The sequence below is a fragment of the Oncorhynchus nerka genome, linkage group LG4 (genome assembly GCF_034236695.1).
Source record: "Oncorhynchus nerka isolate Pitt River linkage group LG4, Oner_Uvic_2.0, whole genome shotgun sequence".
In the NCBI taxonomy this organism is placed as follows: Eukaryota; Metazoa; Chordata; class Actinopteri; order Salmoniformes; family Salmonidae; genus Oncorhynchus; species Oncorhynchus nerka.
In genome coordinates, this window is record NC_088399.1 from 31,963,464 (window position 1) to 31,984,781 (window position 21,318).

The following is a 21,318-nucleotide window of genomic DNA, read 5'->3' on the forward strand; positions in this document are numbered from 1 at the left end:
CCCTCTATCCGCCATTTTTTTTGTGTCTCAGACTCAATCAGGTTGGAGGTGTGGAGCCGAGTATAAACAAGGGAAAGAAAAATACTAGTGAGACCTTATTATTGAAAGAAATCAGAGGACAGAAATATACTCAGGAAATTCGACTGTTTTGGGACTCTATACACATGCAGGGGAACCGAGACACTCTTGTGATTTAATTTTGTGTGGAGACGTGTTGCAGGCCGCCATTTTTGTTACTGCCTCAAAAGTCTGTCGGTACTCAAGAAAATAATTGAACATATATATTTCGTGCCTTACAGTTCGACCAAGAAGATACAGAGTAACAATTTGGGCTCCGGCGCACAGCTATTTGCAACATTGTATCGACAATGGAGACTCGTTTAATCAAGTAGTGAGGCGACCTTTTCCGTTCTCATTTACTGACAGGGACTGGATATACATTATATTGTTTCATGAGATGTATGTTTGCTTTTTCGGAAGACGGAACTTAAAGAGGAACCTTGATTGATCATTGATGCAGTCAGGCATTCTGTATATGTATTGCTTCTACTTTTAGACATTGAGAACTGGCATTTGTCATTGACAATAAACGAATAACCGTTACGCTTCAGAGTTGTCTCAGGCTATTCACAGTCTCTGAAACGTTTGAATTGGATTTAACTAACTGAAGCCTGCAGTCTTCGACTTGAAAATCAATTTGGGCGGCTGATTACCCTTCCCTGGATCTTCAACATCGTTATCTAGCTTATTTAGTTAACTTCTGTGTTTTTGTTTATTTATTGTTTTAAACTAATATTTGTTATTTCTATTTTGTTTATAGAAGTTAATTTTGATCAAATATGTCATCTGCAAGGTTCGATCCATCGGACCGGTCCAGTTGGTATTTTGGGCCGGTGTCGAGACAGGAGGCGCAGAATAGATTACAAGGACAGAGGCATGGCATGTTTTTGGTTCGGGATTCTTCAACCTGCCCTGGCGACTATGTGCTGTCAGTATCTGAAAATTCCAAAGTGTCCCACTATATCATCAACTCCTTACCAAGCATGAGGTTCAAAATTGGAGATCAAGAATTTGATCACCTCCCAGCACTTTTGGAGTTCTATAAAATCCACTACCTGGATACGACTACACTGATAGAACCTGCCCCCAGGTAAGGAACTGCCAGAGGCTGCGCCTGCGGCCACATACCACTCAATGGAAATACGTTAAAAGCTCTTATTTAGGCCTCAGGTTTTCAAGATCTTTAAAATTCCAATGATTTGACACATTACCTGCTATGTGATGGACCTCTCAGAAACTGAGTCTGAGGGTTGTATCCCATGTCAATCATAAACTTTACCAGTCTTCTACTTATTGAGTAGTGACTGCATGTAATGACAGGTTTAACAATGACTTGCATAGTTCCTGTCCGGCTAGGGCTACTGTCTTACACCAGTTTGAGTTATTTAGTTTGAGTTATTTGTATGTTTCATAACAATTTTAACCTTGACTGGTGTGGTATGTTCACAAAGGGGGTGTGACACAAAACAGTAGTGACATTTGGGGAGAGGAATATGTATGTACTCTGATCTAGTTCAGCGTTTCCCAAACTCTGTCCTGTGGACCCCAAGGGGTGCATGTTTTGTTTTTTGCCCTAGCACTAGCAAACATTGATTATTTGAATCAGCTGTGTAGTGCTAAGGCAAAAACCAAAATACTGGGAAATACTGATCTAGTCAGATGATTTCAGTATTTCAGCAGTAAAACTTGTGTTCATATTATATTGAAACAGTTGTGTGATAATCAATACTGAACCAAAATACACTTCATGACAAAGTATGTGGACACCTGCTTCTAGTCGAACATCTTATTTCAAAATCATCGGCATTAATATGAAGTTGGTCCCCCTTTGCTGCTATAACAACCTCCATTCTTCTGGGAAGGCTTTCCACTAGAAGTTGGAATACTGCTGGGGGTACTTGTTTCCATTCAGCCACGAGCATAAGTGAGGTCGGGCACTGATGATGGGCGATTAGGTCTTTCTCGCAGTCCGCATTCCAATTCATCCCAAAGGTGTTTGATGGGGTTGAGGTCAATGCTCTGTCCAGTCAAGTTCTTACACACCGATCTCAACAGACCATTTCTGTATGGACCTCGCTTTGTGCATTTGGCCAATGTCATGCTGAAACAGGAAAGGGCCTTCCACAACGTTGAACGCACAGAATCGTCTAGAATGTAATTGTATGCTGTAATGTTAAGATTTCCCTTCACTGGAACTAAGGGGCCTAGCCCAAACCATGAAAACAGCCCCCAGACCATTATTCCCCCTCCACCCAACTTCACAGTTGGCACTATGCAATCGGGCAGGTAGGGTTCCCCTGGCCTCCGCCAAACCCAGATTCGTCTGTCGGTGAAGCGTTAGTCATCACTCGAGAACGTGTTTCCACTGCTCCAGAGTCCAATGGTGGCGATCTTTACACCACTCCAGTCATCGCTTGGCATTACGCATTGTGCGGCTGCTCGGCCATGGAAACCCATTTCATGAAGCTCCAGACGAACAGTTCTTGTGCTGACGTTGCTTCCAGAGGCAGTTTGGAACTCGGTAATAAGTGTTGCAACCGAGGACAGAAGATTGTTATACACTACGTTCTTCAGCACTCGGTGGTCAGTGTTCTGTGAGCTTGTGTGGCCTACCACTTCGTGTCTGAGCAGTTGTTGATCCTAGATATTCCACTTTACAATAACAGCACTTACAGTTGACTGGGGCAGCTCTCGAAGGGCAGACATTTGGCGAACTGACTTGTTCGAAAGGTGGTTTCCTATGCCGATGCCACGTTGAAAGTCACTGAGCTCTTCAGTAAGGCCATTCTACTGACAATGTTTGTCTATGAAGATTTCCTGGCTGTGTGCTTGATTTTTATTTACCTGTCCACAACTGGTGTGACTGAAATAGCCAAATCCACTAATTTGAAGTGGTGTCCACAAACTTTTGTATATATAGTGTATAAATGCAACAAGAAACGATTAAAAAAAGATTTTACTGAGTTAGTTTGTATAAGGAAATCAGTCAATTTAAATAAATTAGGCCCTAGTCTATGGACTGGAGAAACATATATGCATCTGTTGGTCACAAATACAAATACCTTTTAAAAAAAAAATTGGGGGCGTGGATCAGAAAACCAGTTAGTATCTGGTGTGACCACCATTTTCTTCATGTAGTGCGACACATCTCCTTCGCATCAATCAGGCTGTTGATTGTGGCTTCTGGAATGTTGTCCCACTCCTCTTCAATGGCTGTGCAAAGTTGCTGCATATTGGTGGGAACTGGAACATGCTGTCGTACACGTCGATCCAGCATCCCAAACATGCTCAATGGTTGACATGTCTGGTGAGTATGCAGGCCATGGAAGAACTGTGAAATGTTCAGCTTCCAGGAATTGTGTACAGATCCTTGCGATATGTGGCAGTGTATTATCATGCTAAAAGAATGAGATGATGGCGGCAGATGAATGGCACAACAATGGGCCTCAGGATCTCGTCACGGAATCTCTATGCATTCAAATTGACATCAATAAAATGCAATTGTGTTCGTTGTCCATAGTTTATGCCTGCCCATACCATAACTCCACCATGCATGCTCCCTCAACTTGAGACATCTGTGGCATTGTGTTGTGTGCACATTTTAGTGGCCTTTTATTGTCCCCAGCACAAGATGCACATGTGTAATGATCGTGCTGTTAAATTTACTTCTTGATATGCCACACCTGTCAGGTGGATGGAATATCTTGGCAAAAGAGAGATTCTCACTAACAGGGATGTAAACAAATTTGTGCACAACATTTTAGAGATGAACTTTTTGTGCATATGGAACATTTCTGGGACTTTTTATTCCAGCTCATGAAACATGGGACCAACAGTTTACATGTTGCATTTATATTTTAATTCAGTGTACATGTTAATCTGTTTTTTTTTTATGCTCCCCCTCCTCCGGCCCTCTTCCTCCCCAGGTACCCAAACACAGCTATAGGCACCGGCCCCATTCAGACGATGGGCGGCCCAGAAGACAACTTGGAGTATGTGCGGACTCTGTACGACTTCACGGGCAGCGATGCTGAGGACCTGCCCTTTAAGAAGGGGGAGATCCTGATCATCCTGGAGAAGCCTGAGGAGCAGTGGTGGAGTGCCAAGAGCAAGGAGGGCCGCATGGGCATGATCCCTGTGCCCTATGTGGAGAAGCTGGTGCGACCCTCCCCTCATCCTGGCCAGCCTCCTCACGGCTCCCGCAACTCCAACAGCTATGGCATCCCCGAGCCAGCCCACGCTTACGCTCAGCCTCAGACCCCCTCGCCCCTTCCCCCTGGCACCCCCGGAGCGGTCATCACCCCCCTGCCCTCCATGCAGAATGGGCCAGTCATGGCTAAGGCCATCCAGAAACGAGTGCCCTGTGCCTATGACAAGACGGCCCTGGCTCTAGAGGTAGGAGTCCCTCACTTTCTGTCCCAGCATGGCTTTGTGAAGGGAGGCCTCAATGCCTAAATGTTTCCAGTTGTCTTCTATGCTCGTAGTTCACTAGATTGTGTACATTTCATTAGATTTAATGAGCTGGTAATGTGAAAGTTGCGTTGTAGTTTGTCAGGAACTTAAGCCTGCAGACACAGTACCCATTAGCTACACTAGGCCCAATAATGGACTAAAGGAGCCTAACGTACGGTCCTTGGACTATAAGGAGTAACATGTTCTGTTTGAAGGCGATTTGCTATGGATACCAAAACAACCAAATACTCCATCTAAACGTGAATCAATTCTTAATTGTGGTACGGTTCTAGAAACATAAATCCCTCTTTCATATCACATCAAAATAGTTTCACAAATGTAAAATACACACTAACTGTACACTGTTTTAACCCATTTGAACACATTTGCAGCCAACAGTATTTTTCAGTGACAACTCGTTTAAGGCGTCCATCTTCCGTTTACACACAGGTGTTGTTAGACGCAGATAGCTAATTAGCGCAGGTAGTCCACCATGTCTCCCGTCTGTTTTACACAAGCAAGAGCTGTAACATGGAAATATGGGAACCCTAACCCTGTAAAGGTGTAGTAATTTAACAATTTTTTCTGATGCATGTTAATGTTTAAAGCAAGCAAGAAGATACTATCGTCAATAGGTGCTAAAGCAGTTAGGGTTTGAATGCGGAAAGTCTACACAGGCAGCCCAATTCTGATATTTATTCCACTAATTGGTCTTTTGATGAATTGCATCAGATCTTCTCACATCAAATCTTTTTCAGAGCTGATCTGATTGGTCAAAAGACCAATTACATAAAAAAAATATAAGATTTGGGCTGCCTGTGTAAACACAGCCATTGTGCCAAATATTATGGATCAAGTCATTTAATGACAGTTGAGGTGAGGACAGAGTATTCTTGCGGCAACTGTCTTGCATCCCTCATATTTAGCTTTTGGGCTCCCAAGTGGCGCAGCGGTCTTAAGGCACTGCATCTCGGTGCTAGTGGCATCACTACAGACCCTGGTTTGATTTCAGGCTGAATCACAACCGGTCGTGATTGGGAGTCCCATAGGGCGGAACACAATTGGCCCAGCGGGATCTGGGTTTGGTCGGGGTAGGCCGTCATTGTAAATAATAATTTATTCTTAACTGACTTGCCTAGTTAAATAAAGGTTAAATAAATAGCTAGTCTTTTTTCCTCCTCACCTTCTTCTGTCCTTGCATCAGTCTGTGTTGATTTTTCGAGAGGAAGTGCAAAGTACTCAGCTTTCTGTGGAGTAGAAATGCTGAGTAATCAGTGGCGGCAGGTGTCTCAGCTCTCTCGAATCATCTCTATTTGTTAAGCTAGCCTTCAGGGGCTCCCGCTGTCCCAAAGACCACCCCTGAAGGACAGGCACCCCACGGGGAGGCTAGGGCTGATGACGTGCCAAGTGGGTGTCAAACAACACTACAAGAGCTTCACCTTTGGTCAGTGGTTTAAGCATTGAAGTAAATTCAGGCTTTATTCTCTGTAGACCTCGCTCTGACAGAGGGTAGTATCGAAAACCCGACCCTAGGCAACACAGTGACTAGGGTCTAGTTTCAATGATAGACTCTTTTGGCATTGGGGCAGGGATTGTCAACTGGCAGCCCGCAAGCCAAATTCGGCCCGTGGGCAAATTTGTATTTGATTTTTGGACATAAGACTGTAAATTCATTAGGAATTAATCTCAAAGTATTTCCACTCATAAATAAAGAGACATATGTCATTGAGGATCAATCTCGTCAAGGTTTGCAATGATTGTTTTTCGCAAATACTGTATCTGTTTGGGATTCTTGGGTACAAATGATATATACTTATGTTCTGTCCCACTGACCATCCTCTGAAGAAAAAAATGGCCCACAGCTGGATTACGTCACTGCCTACTTCACTACTTTGTCCGATTTGAAGAAAATACAAAATAGTAGCTAACAAGCTGGAGATAACAGAGCTTATTTTTAATGAGTGCATTTTGCAAGTGCCTAGTTTGCGTCAACTACCTTAACTTCTTGAATCTAGGGGGCACTATTTTCATTTTTGGAAAAATAACTTTCCCTAAGTAAACAGGCTATTTTGTCAGGACAAGATGCTAGAATATGCGTATAATTGACAGCTTAGGATAGAAAACACTCTAAAGTTTCCAAAACTGTAAAAATATTGTCTGCGAGTATAACAGAACAGATATTGCAGGCGAAAGCCTGAGAAAAATCCAATCGGGAAGTGACTCTTATTTAGAAACCTCTGCGTTCCTATGCGTCCCTATTGAGCAGTGAATGAGATATAAACCAGATTCATTTTTCTATGGCTTCCCTAATGTGTCTAGTGTCACATTACATAGTTTCAGGCTTTTATTTTGAAAAATGAGCCTGAATGTCAACATTGCGTCAGTGGTCAGCTGAAGTCTCTCAGTGTTTTGTGCGTAAAGGACAAATGCGGCCATTGTTTCTCTCTTTCCTACTAAGAAGCCATCTGTCCCGGTTGATATATTATCAAATAGATATTTGAAAAACACCTTGAGGATTGATTATAAACAAAGATTGCCATGTTTCTGTCGATATTATGGAGCTTTGTCGTGACCGCAATTTCCAGTCGAATTCTCAGTCAAACGTGAAGAACTAACGGAGTTAACGGCTACAAAAATAATATTTCTGGAAAAAAGGAACATTTGCTATCTAACTGGGAGTCTTGTGAGTGAAAACATCCGAAGCTCATCAAAGGTAAACAATTTAATTTGATTGCTTTTCTGATTTTCGTGACCAGGTGGTTGCCTGCTGCTAGCTAGGCATTATGCTAGGCTATCAATAAACTTACACAAATGTTTGTCTTGCTTTGGCTGTAAAGCATATTTTCAAAATCTGAGATGACAGGGTGATTAACAAAAGGCTAAGCTGCGTTTCAATATATTTTACTTGTCATTTCATGAATATTAATATTTTCTAGTAATATTTATGTCCGTTGCGTTATGCTAATTAGTGTCCGTTGATGATTACGCTCCCGGATCCGGGATGGGTAGTTACAAGATTAACTAAACCCACTGCAAGGTTTTGTCAGCAAAATTAGCTTTGGAATCGTGACTTTCTTGCATGTCTGCCTCAATCTTTTCCCCTTATCAACGTAGGCAGTGCCGTAATTCCTCTATGCAAAAGAGTCCATCATTGAAAGCAGCCACTGTGTTGCTGAGGGTCGGGTTTTCGAGACTAGAGAGCGGTTGCAAGAGAGAGAAATCCTGAGATTATTCATTAATCAGAGGGGATGTGTTTTGTGCATCAGATCAGTTTGTTCTCATCGTGTATCCACCAGAGCAGACGGCAGCTTAGTGCTTCAGATTTCCATCTGTCAGAAAGAAAGTATGGGGTTGTGTGAATAGCACCACCTCTTTCACAAACTAGAGCAAGGCTGACTAATGCCTTGGATTAGCAGCATACCCCAGAACACAGCCACAATTTGGTCAGTTAATGTTACTGTAGCCTTCACCACCTTGGTTTAAGTCAAATCTGACTTAATCATGGAAACTGGGGGGGAGGGGCTTCAGAGTACTAGACCTCCACACTATTGTAAACCGTATCTCATTTAAGCATTGTTCACATTGGCAGTTTGAAATGACCAACAAAAAATGCATAGCTGATTGGAATTTGTTATTTTTCCTCCAGTCTGAACAGCCAAAAAGCACATTGATTCAGATATTTTAAGCCACATTTCAAACCACCTTTTGTAGGGGGTTTGAAATTAGATACAAATCTGATTCCTGGCCATGTGACTTGTCTGACTGGTCAAATCTGATTTATTTGCCTGCAAGTGGTTTTTAGACTTATTTGGCATATGTTGTTGCTTGCTAACTACTCAGCTACCATATGTTCTAGTCAGAACTGAGTAGCTTATTAATTATTAGTGAATATGCTAGAATGCTAAATGGCTAGCTAGTTCACTGCTGTGGTTAGCCAAAAATGACTTGTTTTGAAAGTTGGATCAAATCAAATAATTTTATCCTTTGATGCTCTTACACTATGATTTTGAACATGCCAAGCAACTGGGAAACATCCATGACAGGCATTGTCACCTTAGTTTGCTTTCTGAGTGATGGGAAGCACAGGCACCACCAGGTATATTAACCAGTATTAACCAGGTGAAATTGTAATTTCTCTTGTGTTCATTGCACACAGAGTCAGGGTATATGCAACAGTTTGGGCTGCCTGGCTCATTGCGAACTAATTTGACAGAATTTGACGTAATTATGACATACATTGAAGGTTGTTCAATGTAACAAGAATATTTAGACTTAGGGATGCCACCCGTTAGATAGAATACCGAATGGTTCCGTATTTACATTTACATTACATTTAAGTCATTTAGCAGACGCTCTTATCCAGAGCGACTTACAAATTGGTGCGTTCACCTTAAGACATCCAGTGGAGCAGCCACTTTACAATAGTGCATCTAAATCTTTTAAGGGGGGGGGTGAGAAGGATTACTTTATCCTATCCTAGGTATTCCTGAAAGAGGTGGGGTTTCAGGTGTCTCCGGAAGGTGGTGATTGACTCCGCTGTCCTGGGGTCGTGAGGGAGTTTGTTCCACCATTGGGGGGCCAGAGCAGCGAACAGTTTTGACTGGGCTGCGCGGGAACTGTACTTCCTCAGTGGTAGGGAGGCGAGCAGGCCAGAGGTGGATGAACGCAGTGCCCTTGTTTGGGTGTAGGGCCTGATCAGAGCCTGGAGGTACTGAGGTGCCGTTCCCCTCACAGCTATTATTATTATTATTATTATTATTATTTCACTGAAATAATAAACGTTTTGTTTTCGAAATGATAGTTTCCGAATTCTATCATATTAATCATCAAAGGCTCGTATTTCTGTGTGTTATTATGTTATAACTAAGTCTGATTTGATAGAGCAGTCTGATTGAGCAGCAGCAGGCCCGTAATCATTCATTCAAACAGCACTTTCGTGCGTTTTGCCAGCAGCTCTTCGCAAGCACAGCACTGTTTATGACTTCAAGCCTATCAGCCTAATGGCTGGTGTAACCAATGTGAAATGGCTAGCTAGTTAGCTGGGTGTGCGCTAATACTGTTTCAAACGTCACTCGCTTTTAGATTTGGAGTAGTTATTCCCCTTGCGCTGCAAGGGCAGCGGCTTTTGTGGAGCGATGGGTAACGATGCTTTGAGTGTGGCTGTTGTCGATGTGTTCCTGGCTCGAGCCCAGGTAGGGGCGAGGAGGGGGACGGAAGCTATCAAAGTAGGTGAGAGAGGGTGGTGGTGAGGGCACACAGGAGGTGAGCAAATGTAATTGAGAAAAAGGGTGTCAAACTGTCAAAAAATTATTTTTATTTTTAAGTTGAACAATTCTCAACAGAATTTGTTTTCATATTTGTGTATATTTATAGCTTAGACCCTATTTCGCATCTGAGGTTTTTGTGTTGTGCCTGCCATCGCTCTTGAATACAGGGTGGGTATAATTTCATAGAAATACAATTAATAGAATGGACGTATCCTATCATACCACTGCAATTTAACTGCTACACCATTGAAATTTTAAATTGAAGTTAACTTCTAATTACAACCACAAAAATTATCGCCGGTCCACCCACATTCAAATGTCAACTTAAATGATCATGTCTATTCTATTATTTATGTTTCTATGTTGTCAATAGTTTCCCTGTGGAGGATTGACAGTATAATTTAAAACAACATATTCCCATTCAAGTCAACGTTCTCTGATGTGTGGACTCCAACCTTCTTTGTAGTACTATTTGAGAGTTAAAATGTCTATTTTAGTACACAGACAAAACATGACACACACCCTGTGTTCAAGAGTATGCTGTATCTCAACCGATGGCGTGCACAACACAACCTTCGATGACGTAAAATAGGGTCTAAACTACAACATACAATAATATTTAAAAAATCAGATTAAAGTGTTTTTAAATCATTGACATTAACAGTAAAAAAAAAATGTTTTTCCAATTTGACAACCCTGTTTGTAAGCTTTTAAATGATATCTAACTCAAGTGTTTTTATATTTTCCAGTAATGAAGACATGTATGTCTGATGGTATGGTGGGGTATGCAAAATGGGTCAATTTTGAGCACATTTATCTCCTTTAATTATTTTGTCATTCAGGTCTAAACGGTAATTTTATTGAGCACTTCTACAATGGGAAAATATGTATGGAAGGTTTTGTTCAAATTCAAAAGGGGTGCTGTCAAAAAGTGATTCAAATGGATTCAATCTAATACTATCTCTGTCACTCAGAGTAGGTCATGGCCAACAGCAAAAACCTACAATTTAGCAGGCTATTTTGGGATCATCTGTTTCAGGAAATGAACATTTAATCTGAAAGGAGGAATATTTTTTATTTAATTTTATTTAACTAGGTAAATCAGTTAAGAACAAATGATTATTTACAACAGCCTACCGGGGAACAGTGGGTTAACTGGCTCGTTCAGGGGCAGAACGACAGATTTGTACTTTGTCAGCTCAGGGATTTGATCTAGCAACCTTTTGGTTTCTGGCCCAACACTCTAACCACTAGGCTACCTGCCTCCCCCAATATACCCTGTGATATACCGCACCACCCAGCCCCTTCATAACCAAAAACAGCTACTGAAGTATAGTTATTACCAGCCAAATGTTTGGTTATTGAAAATATATGAACTTTTGCAATGACCGTTCACAAGATGTCCAGTTTAGAATATTGTATCACCACACAACAGGATCATTTCTTATATAAAGAAAGTACAAGTAGCCTATACACACAGTATACGAACACCTTTGTAATGTGGACTGCACCCCCCTTTGCCCTCAGAACAGTCTCAATTCGTCAGGGCATGGACTCTACAAGATGTCAAGTGTTCCACAGGGATGCTGGCCCATGTTGGCTCCAATGCTTCCCACAGTTGTGTCAAGTTGGCTCAATGTGCTTTGGGTGTTGGATCATTCTTGACACACAAGGGAAACTGTTGAGTGTGAAAAACCCAGCAGCTTTGCAGTTCTTGACACACTCAAACCAGTGGGCTTGGCACCTACTACCATACCCTGTTCAAATATACGTAAATCTTTTGTCTTGCCCATTCACCCTCTGAATGCCACAGATACACAATCCATGTCTCAATTGTCTCAAGGCTTAAAACTTCTTTAACCTTTCTCCTCCCCTTCGTTATTGAAGTGAATTTAACAAGTGACATCAATAAGAGATCATAGCTTTCACCTGTATTCACCTGGTCAATCTGTCATGGAAAGAGCAGGTGTTCCTAATTTTTGTACACTCGGTGTGCATTGGATTTTCCCGAGAGGTTATTTCAGGACCCATTCACCCATCACTTTGTCATCCTTTCGAAGTAGTCCAATTAGTTATATTAAATGTTGAGTACTTCAATGTTCTTTCATTATGCGAGGTGAGGATTATGATTATGGATGGCACGTCTATATGACTTCAATGTCCTTGAAGCCTCATTTGATCCATACTTTCTGCTACATCTAGAGCCTGCCCTCCACGTTTAGGTTTTAATCTTCCTCTTAACATTGACAACTTCCCACATTTAATCCTGAGTGAATAGCATATGGTCTGTACAGATAGGGGTCATGCACAGTGTCGCAAAGCACCAAAGTTATGGCTTTCTGCCCGACCTGTCACAACCATATTACGGTGTCAAATACATGGAGGGTTGGCAAGATCAATCAGTACTTTATTGTGTGATGGAGGCTCTTACACTTATCTTAAATTGTCCACCTCATTTGTCTGTGGAATTAAGGAAAACTTAACTCCAACTGTCCTTCATTTCTCCTCAGGTGGGTGATATAGTCAAAGTGACGAGGATGAACATCAGCGGTCAGTGGGAGGGAGAGGTGAATGGCCGGAGGGGTCTCTTCCCCTTCACCCATGTGAAAATAATGGACCCCCAGAATCCGGATGAGAGTGAATGACCTGGACCCCAACCAACCCTCCCTCCCCACAGTGACACTCAAACCTGCTGGCTGTCTCCATCCCGCCCGCCAGTGTCACCACGGTTATGTGCTTGCCTGCTTGGGGCTGTGCGACAGCGGTCTCTGTTATCGTCATGCCAACCATTGTGCGGCTTTCTGACTGTTTACAGCTCTGCACTCAACTAAACTCCCCCATCTGGTTACAGGCTCGTCAGTGTTTTTTGCCTTTGTCTTTTCATTTTCAGACCATCGGTTGGTAGTGTGTGTTGCCATGGCTCCCATGACGCCATGTCTTACCTGGTCATTTTTTATTTGATCTTGGTTACATTTGAATACTTAGGGATTTTTTGAGAGCTTGCTTGGACTGTGTGTTTTGTATTGTGGATGGGAGGAGGTTAATGTGAAAAAGAAGAAGAAGAGAAAGAAGAGAGGTGACTGAACATCACATGGACTGACTGAGGAGAGCAAAGTCATAAAGGGCTCCAAGTGGGGCCTGAGGATAGAACCAGACAGTTGACTGTGTCTCTCTCCAAAAAATCATTCACTGTTGGTACCTTAGCCACGTACACACACACACAGATTGACCATTACTTGTTGAGGGCGACGTGTGTGTGTGTGTGTGTGTGTGTGTGTCAGTCTCAACACCTCTCTTGACTGACACAAGCTGAGCTGACTTGGGCAGGAGGACAAGGCCAAGGCTGACAGAAGAGTTCAAGCCCACATGGATTCTGCCTTGTGGAATAGCCTCAATGACACAGACCTAGTTGACAGTTTCGTTATTTATGTTTTCCCCAGACTACATGTGAAATGGCCATATGTGAAGACATATTTTGTTTAATTTGTGCCATAAATTCAGGAGTGCTGAGCGAGGCGTTTGTCGTAGTATAAGTGCATGACTGTGACCAGGCTATAGCCAATGTTGTAAGAGTACTTATAAATGCTGTTGAGGGGTAAGGGCTTTTCTATGAGACGGATGCCTCATGCATCCAATGATATGGGTCACAGGAGGTGAGCAAAGGTTGCAGCCAGCCAATGACACCCCATCAATGCCTTTCACTGAAAAATGCAACTTTAGTACAAGCAATCCTTCCCTGTTTCCTCCCCGGGTTCCCTAAGGTGGTGATTGGTTACACCCCTGACTCTCGTCTCTCACCAGTGTTGACTGTCAAGCACAGGACCTGAGAAGAGAACTTGGTTGTCTTTGGTTATGTCTAACTGACATTGTGATGCCAGAGCTGTCCTGCTCTCTGGTCTTGGTGTGAGTGTGCTGATAAAGTGCTTCATTAGATCTCTGCTGTAAAGAAGACTTACCCTTTCTGTTGTCTCTTCCCTAGTGCTTGCCCATCAATTCCCCTGAGCTTTTTCATTGGGTAGAGTAATACCATTGTACAACTATCAATCATGTCCTGACTGTAGTGGTTTTTGTTAGCCAACTGTTGAATTGAGCATTTTAATATTTGTTTTAATAACCTTGTAAACAATTAGACTGAATGTGACTTTTTTTAAAGGGAAAAAAAATGCCTGCTGGTGGCCTCTGTGCATGACCTCTTGGCCTCTCCCAGGTCAAATGCTGCTTTGTCTCAATGAACATTTCCTCATTAAAATATGAATTAGACTTGTTTTTATTGCCTCTGTGGAATCAATCCATTCAAATGTAGTTTGGTTTTCCTTGTTGCAACCTCTATATTAAACCCTCTGATTAAGCAATACACCAATTTTAATTTATGTTTTAGTTGGGTAAACATATGTTTTATTAACGTGCTTTGTAAAGGCATTAGCAGTATTACTGTTTTTCCCCTCATGTTTTAGAGTGCCTCTGTGTTGTCCTCTTAATTCAAAATAAAAAATGGTGCCTTTTATTTTCTTATACCATTTGCATGTGTTAATATTTCCCATGGTTAACACCTGTCCTGGTATGGCCCTTTATGTACAGAACAAGTAAATAAAATGTATGTCTACTTCTTTAAGTTGCTCTGACCTCTTTACTATGAGGGTAATGAGTGCTCCAAATAAGTCTCTTCTTCTGCTCAGAACAGACGGGGGGGGAATGTGTTCGGTAAAGGGGAGCAGGTGGGTGGGATGTTTTGCAGCAGGACTGACTGTATCTGGAGCAGGGGACATTTGCTCTCCATCTCTGCTTCATTTCTATCAGTTCCAGTTTTGATTGGGGCTGTGCCCAGGAGAAAGGAAGCAATTAATGAATCTTAATGAAGAGCTAATAAAAGAAAGCTTGCATTCGCCGTGCTGACCTAGAGAGAGAGAAAGAAACTTTTCAAGGGCAAGGTTTAGTCTAAATCTCTTCTCACATGAGGTATCCATCTGTTTTATTGGGGTAAAGTATTTTTGACATGTGACTGGTTTCAGGAAACTATGTGTATATTTAATGCATGCATGCAGGTCTACTACATAAAATGTAACCATCTAAGGTTTCAGTTGAATAGGGTACACTTTGGGTAAGCAATGCTCAGTTGATTTAATACCAGCTTAGTTTTACAGTCTCCAAACTATTTTGACAGGTATTTGTGAGGTCTTCTTGGTGAGAAAGAAGAGAGTGTGGTCTGTGCTGGAGGAGGGGAAAGGAGATGGGATGGAGGGCAATGCTTCTCTGGCCTGTTGGTATGCAAACCAGATGGCATCCAGCCTCCACCAGGCTGTTTGGGAAGAATGTCCAACAAGCCACATGCCATCCGAATTGTATAACTTCCTTAATTTAGCTGGACCCCAGAAAGAGTAATGGGGATCCTTAATAAATACATATTGTATGGTCTTTGGAGATTAAATTATACAACTGGAGGTGACATCTGCATCTATGTCTATTCTTCCGGTATCTCTCCCTATCTGTGGCTGACTCCTTGAACTAGAAACCCATACTACACTGAATGAAGAGCCTCTGCTTCTAGCAGCCTAGGTAGTAAGCGATATTGTCTACTCTTTGAGCTCGGCGTATGACATCTCCAGACACTGCCACCAGGCAGACTGGGGGGATACAGATGCTCACAATGATACACAAGAACAGGTGCATATGAGCGCTCGACTGCGGCCAACTCTGGGGTTACCACTGCCACCGGGTGTCTCGCGGACAAAGTGTCACTGCACTGGCGGCGATATAAATAAGGCCATTATGTAACTGTCTCTGGGCCCATATGCTTCTGAAACAAATGGTACAGTAGCCTACTATGTTCTAGATTTAACTGCATACACGTACCTCAGGACTACAGGAAAAGTGATTACCCACAAGAGGGTGTTGTTTTGTGCCAAATGGAAGCAGCTGTGTGCCTCTCCCCATCCTCCCCTTTTGCGCCTTCCGTTTACAGGAATGGGCCCCGTTTAATTGTATGGGTCTCTACCCGCTGTCCTTCCCCAGCCAAGCAGGTGCATGTAGACTACTCCACATTCTCGCCGTTGCCACCAAGAAGCTGAAACAGTCCACTGCAGTCTACGCCAACCTGCATCATTGACCTCTTCAGCATCAATGATCACGTCTACATGCACACCAATATCTCCTTATTATTCGGGATACTCAAGTCATCTGTTTTTGAGTTGAGGCATATAAACATCTTGTCCCGTTTACAATAACACGTAAAAGCTTGCATCCCGGTTATGAGAAACCTGGATAAGATGTCTGGAATATGCTGATCTTAGAATGGGTATTGTGGCATGTCAACAGCTTATCCTGTTTACTTTTTTTTCTTTCTTTGAGGTCTGCACATGCTCAGTTTCGAATTTCATGGGTGATAAGCGATATTGTTTTCATCTACACCTGTAAAGTTGTCTGTTTCATTTAGGAACCTGCGAGAAAACACAATAACTCCAAAAAATGGAAAGATTGTTCCTGTGCAAAATGTCCAAATGTCATCAGTTTCCCCGGTTTTAAGGAAATGAAAAGCTGAGAAAACGATGAAATACATTTCTGATTTCAGACTTCAGTTTGTCTTGTTTGCATATTTTATGTGGTTGAAATACTGTCTGCTTGCGTAACAGTGTTACATGTTACACGCACATTCACATTTTCTCAAGAGATGCTGTAAGAAATAAATCCTATTTCTCCACTCCTGTCCCAAAGACAAAATTAACATTTGTTCTATAATTTCACTTCTACAAATGCATAATTAATATTATATTACACTACCTGTGAGAGAGTAGAGGCCTACAGTCAGTGTCCAGATTTCAGTTACTATTCATTTAACCCATATTAATTTAAATGAGGAATATTCTGTTTATTCATGGCTACAGGGATACTCATGAGCTGGACATCAAGGGTGCATGTAAAGAACTTATCCTGAATAAGACCTTAAATGGGATATGAGCTACAGAATACTGTGCACGTGCAAACATATTCAATGTCCTGTTCTGCATCATTGTTCTGTCTGTCTTATTTCGTTTTCCAAACAAAGTGCCTCACCTCTCTGCTCTCTCTCTCTCCTTAGGAGTATGGCTCTCCGCCACATTAAATTGGAGTCATTAAAGGCTAAGTCAATGTATTCCTTTGGACTAGCAGTGGCTTCTGTGGTAATTCCTTAAATGAATCAGGCTGTGGTTGATGGTCAACCTCTCCTCAGGCTGTAAAGCACCAGGTTGATGCAGGCCTTTCTCCATTACCAGCTAACCTCCAGCTAACTGTTGGTGGCTGCCATGTTGGAGTGTGTAGCCCATAGTGATGAGTGCTGCCCTGGGAGCTGTGAAAGAGATTGCAGGCTCTATCCCCTCTACAATAGTGGAGCAGGATGCAACTGTATGGCAGTCCATATAGGTTCATGTGTGTATGTACACTACCGGTCAAACGTTTGGACACACCTACCCAGAGTTTTTGTTATTTGGACTATTTTCTACATTGTAGAATAATAGTGAAGACATCACAACTTTGAAATAGCAGATATGGAATCATGCAGTAATCAAAAAAGTGTTAAACAAATCAACGTATGTTTTATATTTGAGATTCTTCAAAGTAGCCACCCTTTGCCTTGATGACAGCTTTGCACACTCTTGGCATTCTCTCAACCAGCTTCATGAGGTAGTCACCTGGAATGCATTTCAATTAACAGGTGTGCCTTGTTAAATGTTAATTTGTGGAATTTATTTCCTTCTTAATGCGTTTGAGCCAATCAGTTGTGTTGTGACAAGGTAGGGGTGGTATACAGAAGATAGCCCTATTTGGTAAAATAAGTCCATAGTATGTCAAGAACAGCTCAAATAAGCAAAGAGAAACGACAGTCCATCATTACTTTAAGACATGAAGGCCAGTCAATACGGAACATTTCAAGAACAGATAAATGCTTCACAGAGTTCAAGGAACAGATACATCTAAACATCAACTGTTCAGAGGAGACTGTGTGAATCAGGGCTTCATGGTCGAATTGCTGCAAAGAAACCAGTACTAGACACCAATAAGAAGAAGAGACTTGCTTGGGCCAAGAAACAAGAGTAAAGGACATTAGACCGGTGCAAATTTGTCCTTTGGTCTGGAGTCCAAATTTGAGATTTTTGGTTCCAACCGCCGTGTCTTTGTGAGACGCGGTGTGGGTGAACTGATGATCTCTGCATGTGTATTTCCCACCGTAAAGAATGGAGGAGGAGGTGTTATGGTGTGGGTTGCCTTCCTGGTGACACTGTCTGTGATTTATTTAAAATTCAAGGCACACTTAACCAGCATGGCTACCACATCATTCTACAGTGATACGCCATCCCATCTGCTTTGGGCTTAGTGTGTGTGTGTGTGTGTGTGTGTGTGTGTGTGTGTGTGTGAGAGAGAGAGAGACAGAGAGAGAGGAAACACTTTATTCACCTTCAAACAAAGGAAGGTAACTCTTTGTTGTATGTCTCGCCTATGTTTTGATGTCCTTTCCTCACCCCTGCCTTCATACTCTCTCAAATCAAATCAAATTGCATTGGTCACATACACATATTTAACAGATGTTAATGTGGGTGTGGCAAAATGATTGTGTTCCTAGCTCCAACAGTGCAGTAGTATCTAACAATTCACAACAATACACTCAAATTAAGAAATGTATAAATATTAGGATGAGCAATGTCAGTTGTGTATTCATTAAAGTAGAGTAGAATACAGTATATACATATGAAATGACAAAACAGTATGTGAACATTATTCAAGTGACCAGTGTTCCATTATTAAAGTAACCAGTGGTCCATGTCTATGTACATAGGGCAGCAGCTTCTAAGTTGGAGGGTTGAGTAATGTGGTGGTAGCCAGTTAATGACAGTTCAGGGCAGGGTACTGGGTGATGGGCTGCTAGTGATGGGTATTTTACAGTCTGTAAAATCACAATAAAATAACAATAACAAGGCTATATACAGTGCATTCAGAAAGTATTCAAACCCTTGGACTTTTTCCACATTTGATTAAGTTTCAGCCTTATTCTAAAATGGATGACATTTTTTTCCCTGATCAATCTACACACAATACCCCATATTGACAAAGCAAAAACACGTTTTTAGAATTTTCCGCAAATGTATAAAAAAAACCATTACTATTCACACCCTATACTAAGTACCTTTGGCAGCGATTACAGCCTTGAGTCTTCTTGGGTATGTCCTGTTGGAAGGTGAACCTTCGCCCCCAGTCTGAGGTCCTGAGCGCTTTGGAGCAGGTTTTCCTCAATGATCTCTCTGTATTTTGCTCGGTTCATCTTTTCCTCGATCCTGACAAGTCTCCCAGTCCCTGCCGCTGAACAACATCCGCACAGTATGATGCTGCCACCACCATAGTTAACCGTAGGGATGGTTCCAGGTTTCCTCCAGACGTGACCCTTTTGGCAAACTCCAAGCAGGCTGTCTTGTGCCATAAAGGCCTGATTGGTGGAGAGCTGAAGAGATGGTTGTCTTCTGGAAGGTTCTCCCATCTCCACAGAGGAATTCTGGAGCTCTGTCAGAGTATGTGGCATCGTCTGTGGATCTATTGGGGCGGTATGCAAATGTAAGTGGGTCTAGGGTGTCAGGTAAGGTGGAGGTGATATGATCCTTCCTTAACCTCTCTAGGGTACGTGGGACGCTAATACATGTATGTTTTGTTCGATAAAGTTAATATTTATATGCAAAAATCTCTTTACATTGGCGCATTGTTATGATTTGCCTCCAAAATATCCGGTGAAAGTGCAGAGAGCCTCGTCAATTTACAGAAATACTCATCATAAATGTTGATGAAAATACAACTGTTATGCATGGAATTAAAGATATACTTCTCCTTAATGCAACCGCTGTGTCAGATTTCAAAAAAGCTTTACAACAAAAGCATACCATGCGATTATGTTAGGTCAGTACCTAGTCACAATAAACCACAGCCATTTTTCCAGCCAAAGAGAGGAGTCACAAAAAGCAGAAATAGAGATAAAATTAATCACTAACCTTTGATGATCTTCATCAGATGGCACTCATAGGACTTCATGTGACACAATACATATATGTTTTGTTCAATAAAGTTCATATTTATATCCAAAAATCTCTGTTTACATTGGTGTGTTGTTATGTTTTGCCTCCAAAACATCCGGTGAAAGTGCAGAGAGCCACGTCAATTTGCAGAAATACTCATCATAAATGTTGATGAAAATACAACTGTCATGCATGGAATTAAAGATGTACTTCTCCTTAATGCAACCGCTGTGTCAGATTTCAAAAAACCATTACGGAAAAAGCACACCATGGAATAATCTGAGTACAGCGCTTAGAGGCCAAAACAAGCAATACAGATACCCGCCATGTTATGGAGTCAACAAAAGTCAGAAATAGCGTTGTAAATTTTCACTTACCTTTGATGATCTTCATCAGAATGCACTCCCATGAATCACAGTTCCACAATAAATGTTAGTTTTGTTCGATATAAAGTCCATCATTTATGTCCAAATATCTCATTTTGTTTGCGCATTTAGTGCAGTAATCCAAATGCGCAGGCACTAGGTCCAGACAAAGTCAAAAAAGTTATATTACAGTTTGTAGAAACATGTCAAACGATGTATATAATCAATCTTAAGGATGTTTTTATCATAAATCTTCAATAATGTTTCAACCAGAGAATTCCTTTGTCTTTAGAAATTAAAGGGAACGGAGCTAACTCTCACGGGCGCGCACCTAACTGAGCACATGGCCTTCTGGCAGACCCATGACTCAATCAGCTCTCATTCTCTCCCACTTCACAGTAGAAGCCTGAAACAAGGTTCTAAAGACTGTTGACATATAGTGGAAGCCTTAGGAAGTGTAATATGACCCCATAGACACTGTATGTTGGATAGGCTAAGACTTGAAAACCTACAAACCTCAGATTTCCCACTTCCTGGTTGGATTTTTTCTCAGGTTTTTGCCTGCAATATGAGTTCTGTTATACTCACAGACATCATTTAAACAGTTTTAGAAACTTCAGTTTTCTATCCAAATCTACTAATAATATGCACATCCTAGCATCTGGGCCTGAGTAGCAGGCAGTTTACTCTGGGCACCCTTTTCATCCGGACGTGAAAATTCTGCCACCTACCCCTAAAGAAGTTAACTCGCCACTCAAAGCAATTCATGATGACAGAAGTGAGTGCTATTGGGTGATAGTCAGTTAGTTATGTTACCTTTTCTTTCTTGGGCACAGGAACAATGGTGGACATCTTGAAGCCAGTGGGGACAGCAGTCACCTCATCTCCACTCTGGTCCATTCATTTGTCCTGTCCAGGGAGAGGAATCCAATTTTCTACTTGGTTGACTTGATCAAATGCAGCAGAAAGCACCGAACGAATGATGGGGTCTATTTTTTGCCTGTTTTGATTACACACGGAGAGCTTAACCGCTCAGGCTATTGTCAGGCTAGGTACAGCTAAAACAGATTGTTTTGTTGGCACAATGAGACTTGAAATGGTCCTGGACAATCACAACCATTGTCTGTAATCAGGTAGCTGTCACTC

The 21,318-nt window shown here is 41.9% G+C and overlaps 1 protein-coding gene across 4 annotated transcripts; it reads left to right on the forward strand.

Annotated features, from left to right (window-relative positions):
* Positions 1-14,391, forward strand: LOC115122097 (crk-like protein). 4 transcript variants are annotated; one of them, XM_029651291.2, is made up of 4 exons: positions 1-391; positions 821-1,150; positions 3,987-4,455; positions 12,290-14,391. In XM_029651291.2, the coding sequence occupies exons 2-4, from the start codon at positions 840-842 to the stop codon at positions 12,422-12,424; spliced, it is 915 nt and encodes a 304-aa protein (XP_029507151.1). In that variant the 5' UTR covers positions 1-391; positions 821-839; the 3' UTR covers positions 12,425-14,391. The 4 variants fall into 4 exon arrangements, with proteins under 4 accessions (XP_029507151.1, XP_029507155.1, XP_064873529.1 ...); XM_029651295.2 differs by having other exon boundaries at positions 854-1,150; XM_029651302.2 differs by having other exon boundaries at positions 22-87; positions 854-1,150.
* The last annotated feature ends 6,927 nt before the right edge of the window (positions 14,392-21,318 follow it).

Excerpts from the sequence above, each read along its gene's own strand:
- LOC115122097 (XM_065017457.1), top strand. The coding sequence starts at position 840 with ATGTCATCTGCAAGGTTCGATCCATCGGACCGGTCCAGTTGGTATTTT. Across the intron at positions 1,151-3,986 it reads CTGATAGAACCTGCCCCCAG|GTACCCAAACACAGCTATAG; the intron begins GTAAGGAACTGC and ends CTTCCTCCCCAG. Across the intron at positions 4,456-12,289 it reads AGACGGCCCTGGCTCTAGAG|GTGGGTGATATAGTCAAAGT; the intron begins GTAGGAGTCCCT and ends ATTTCTCCTCAG.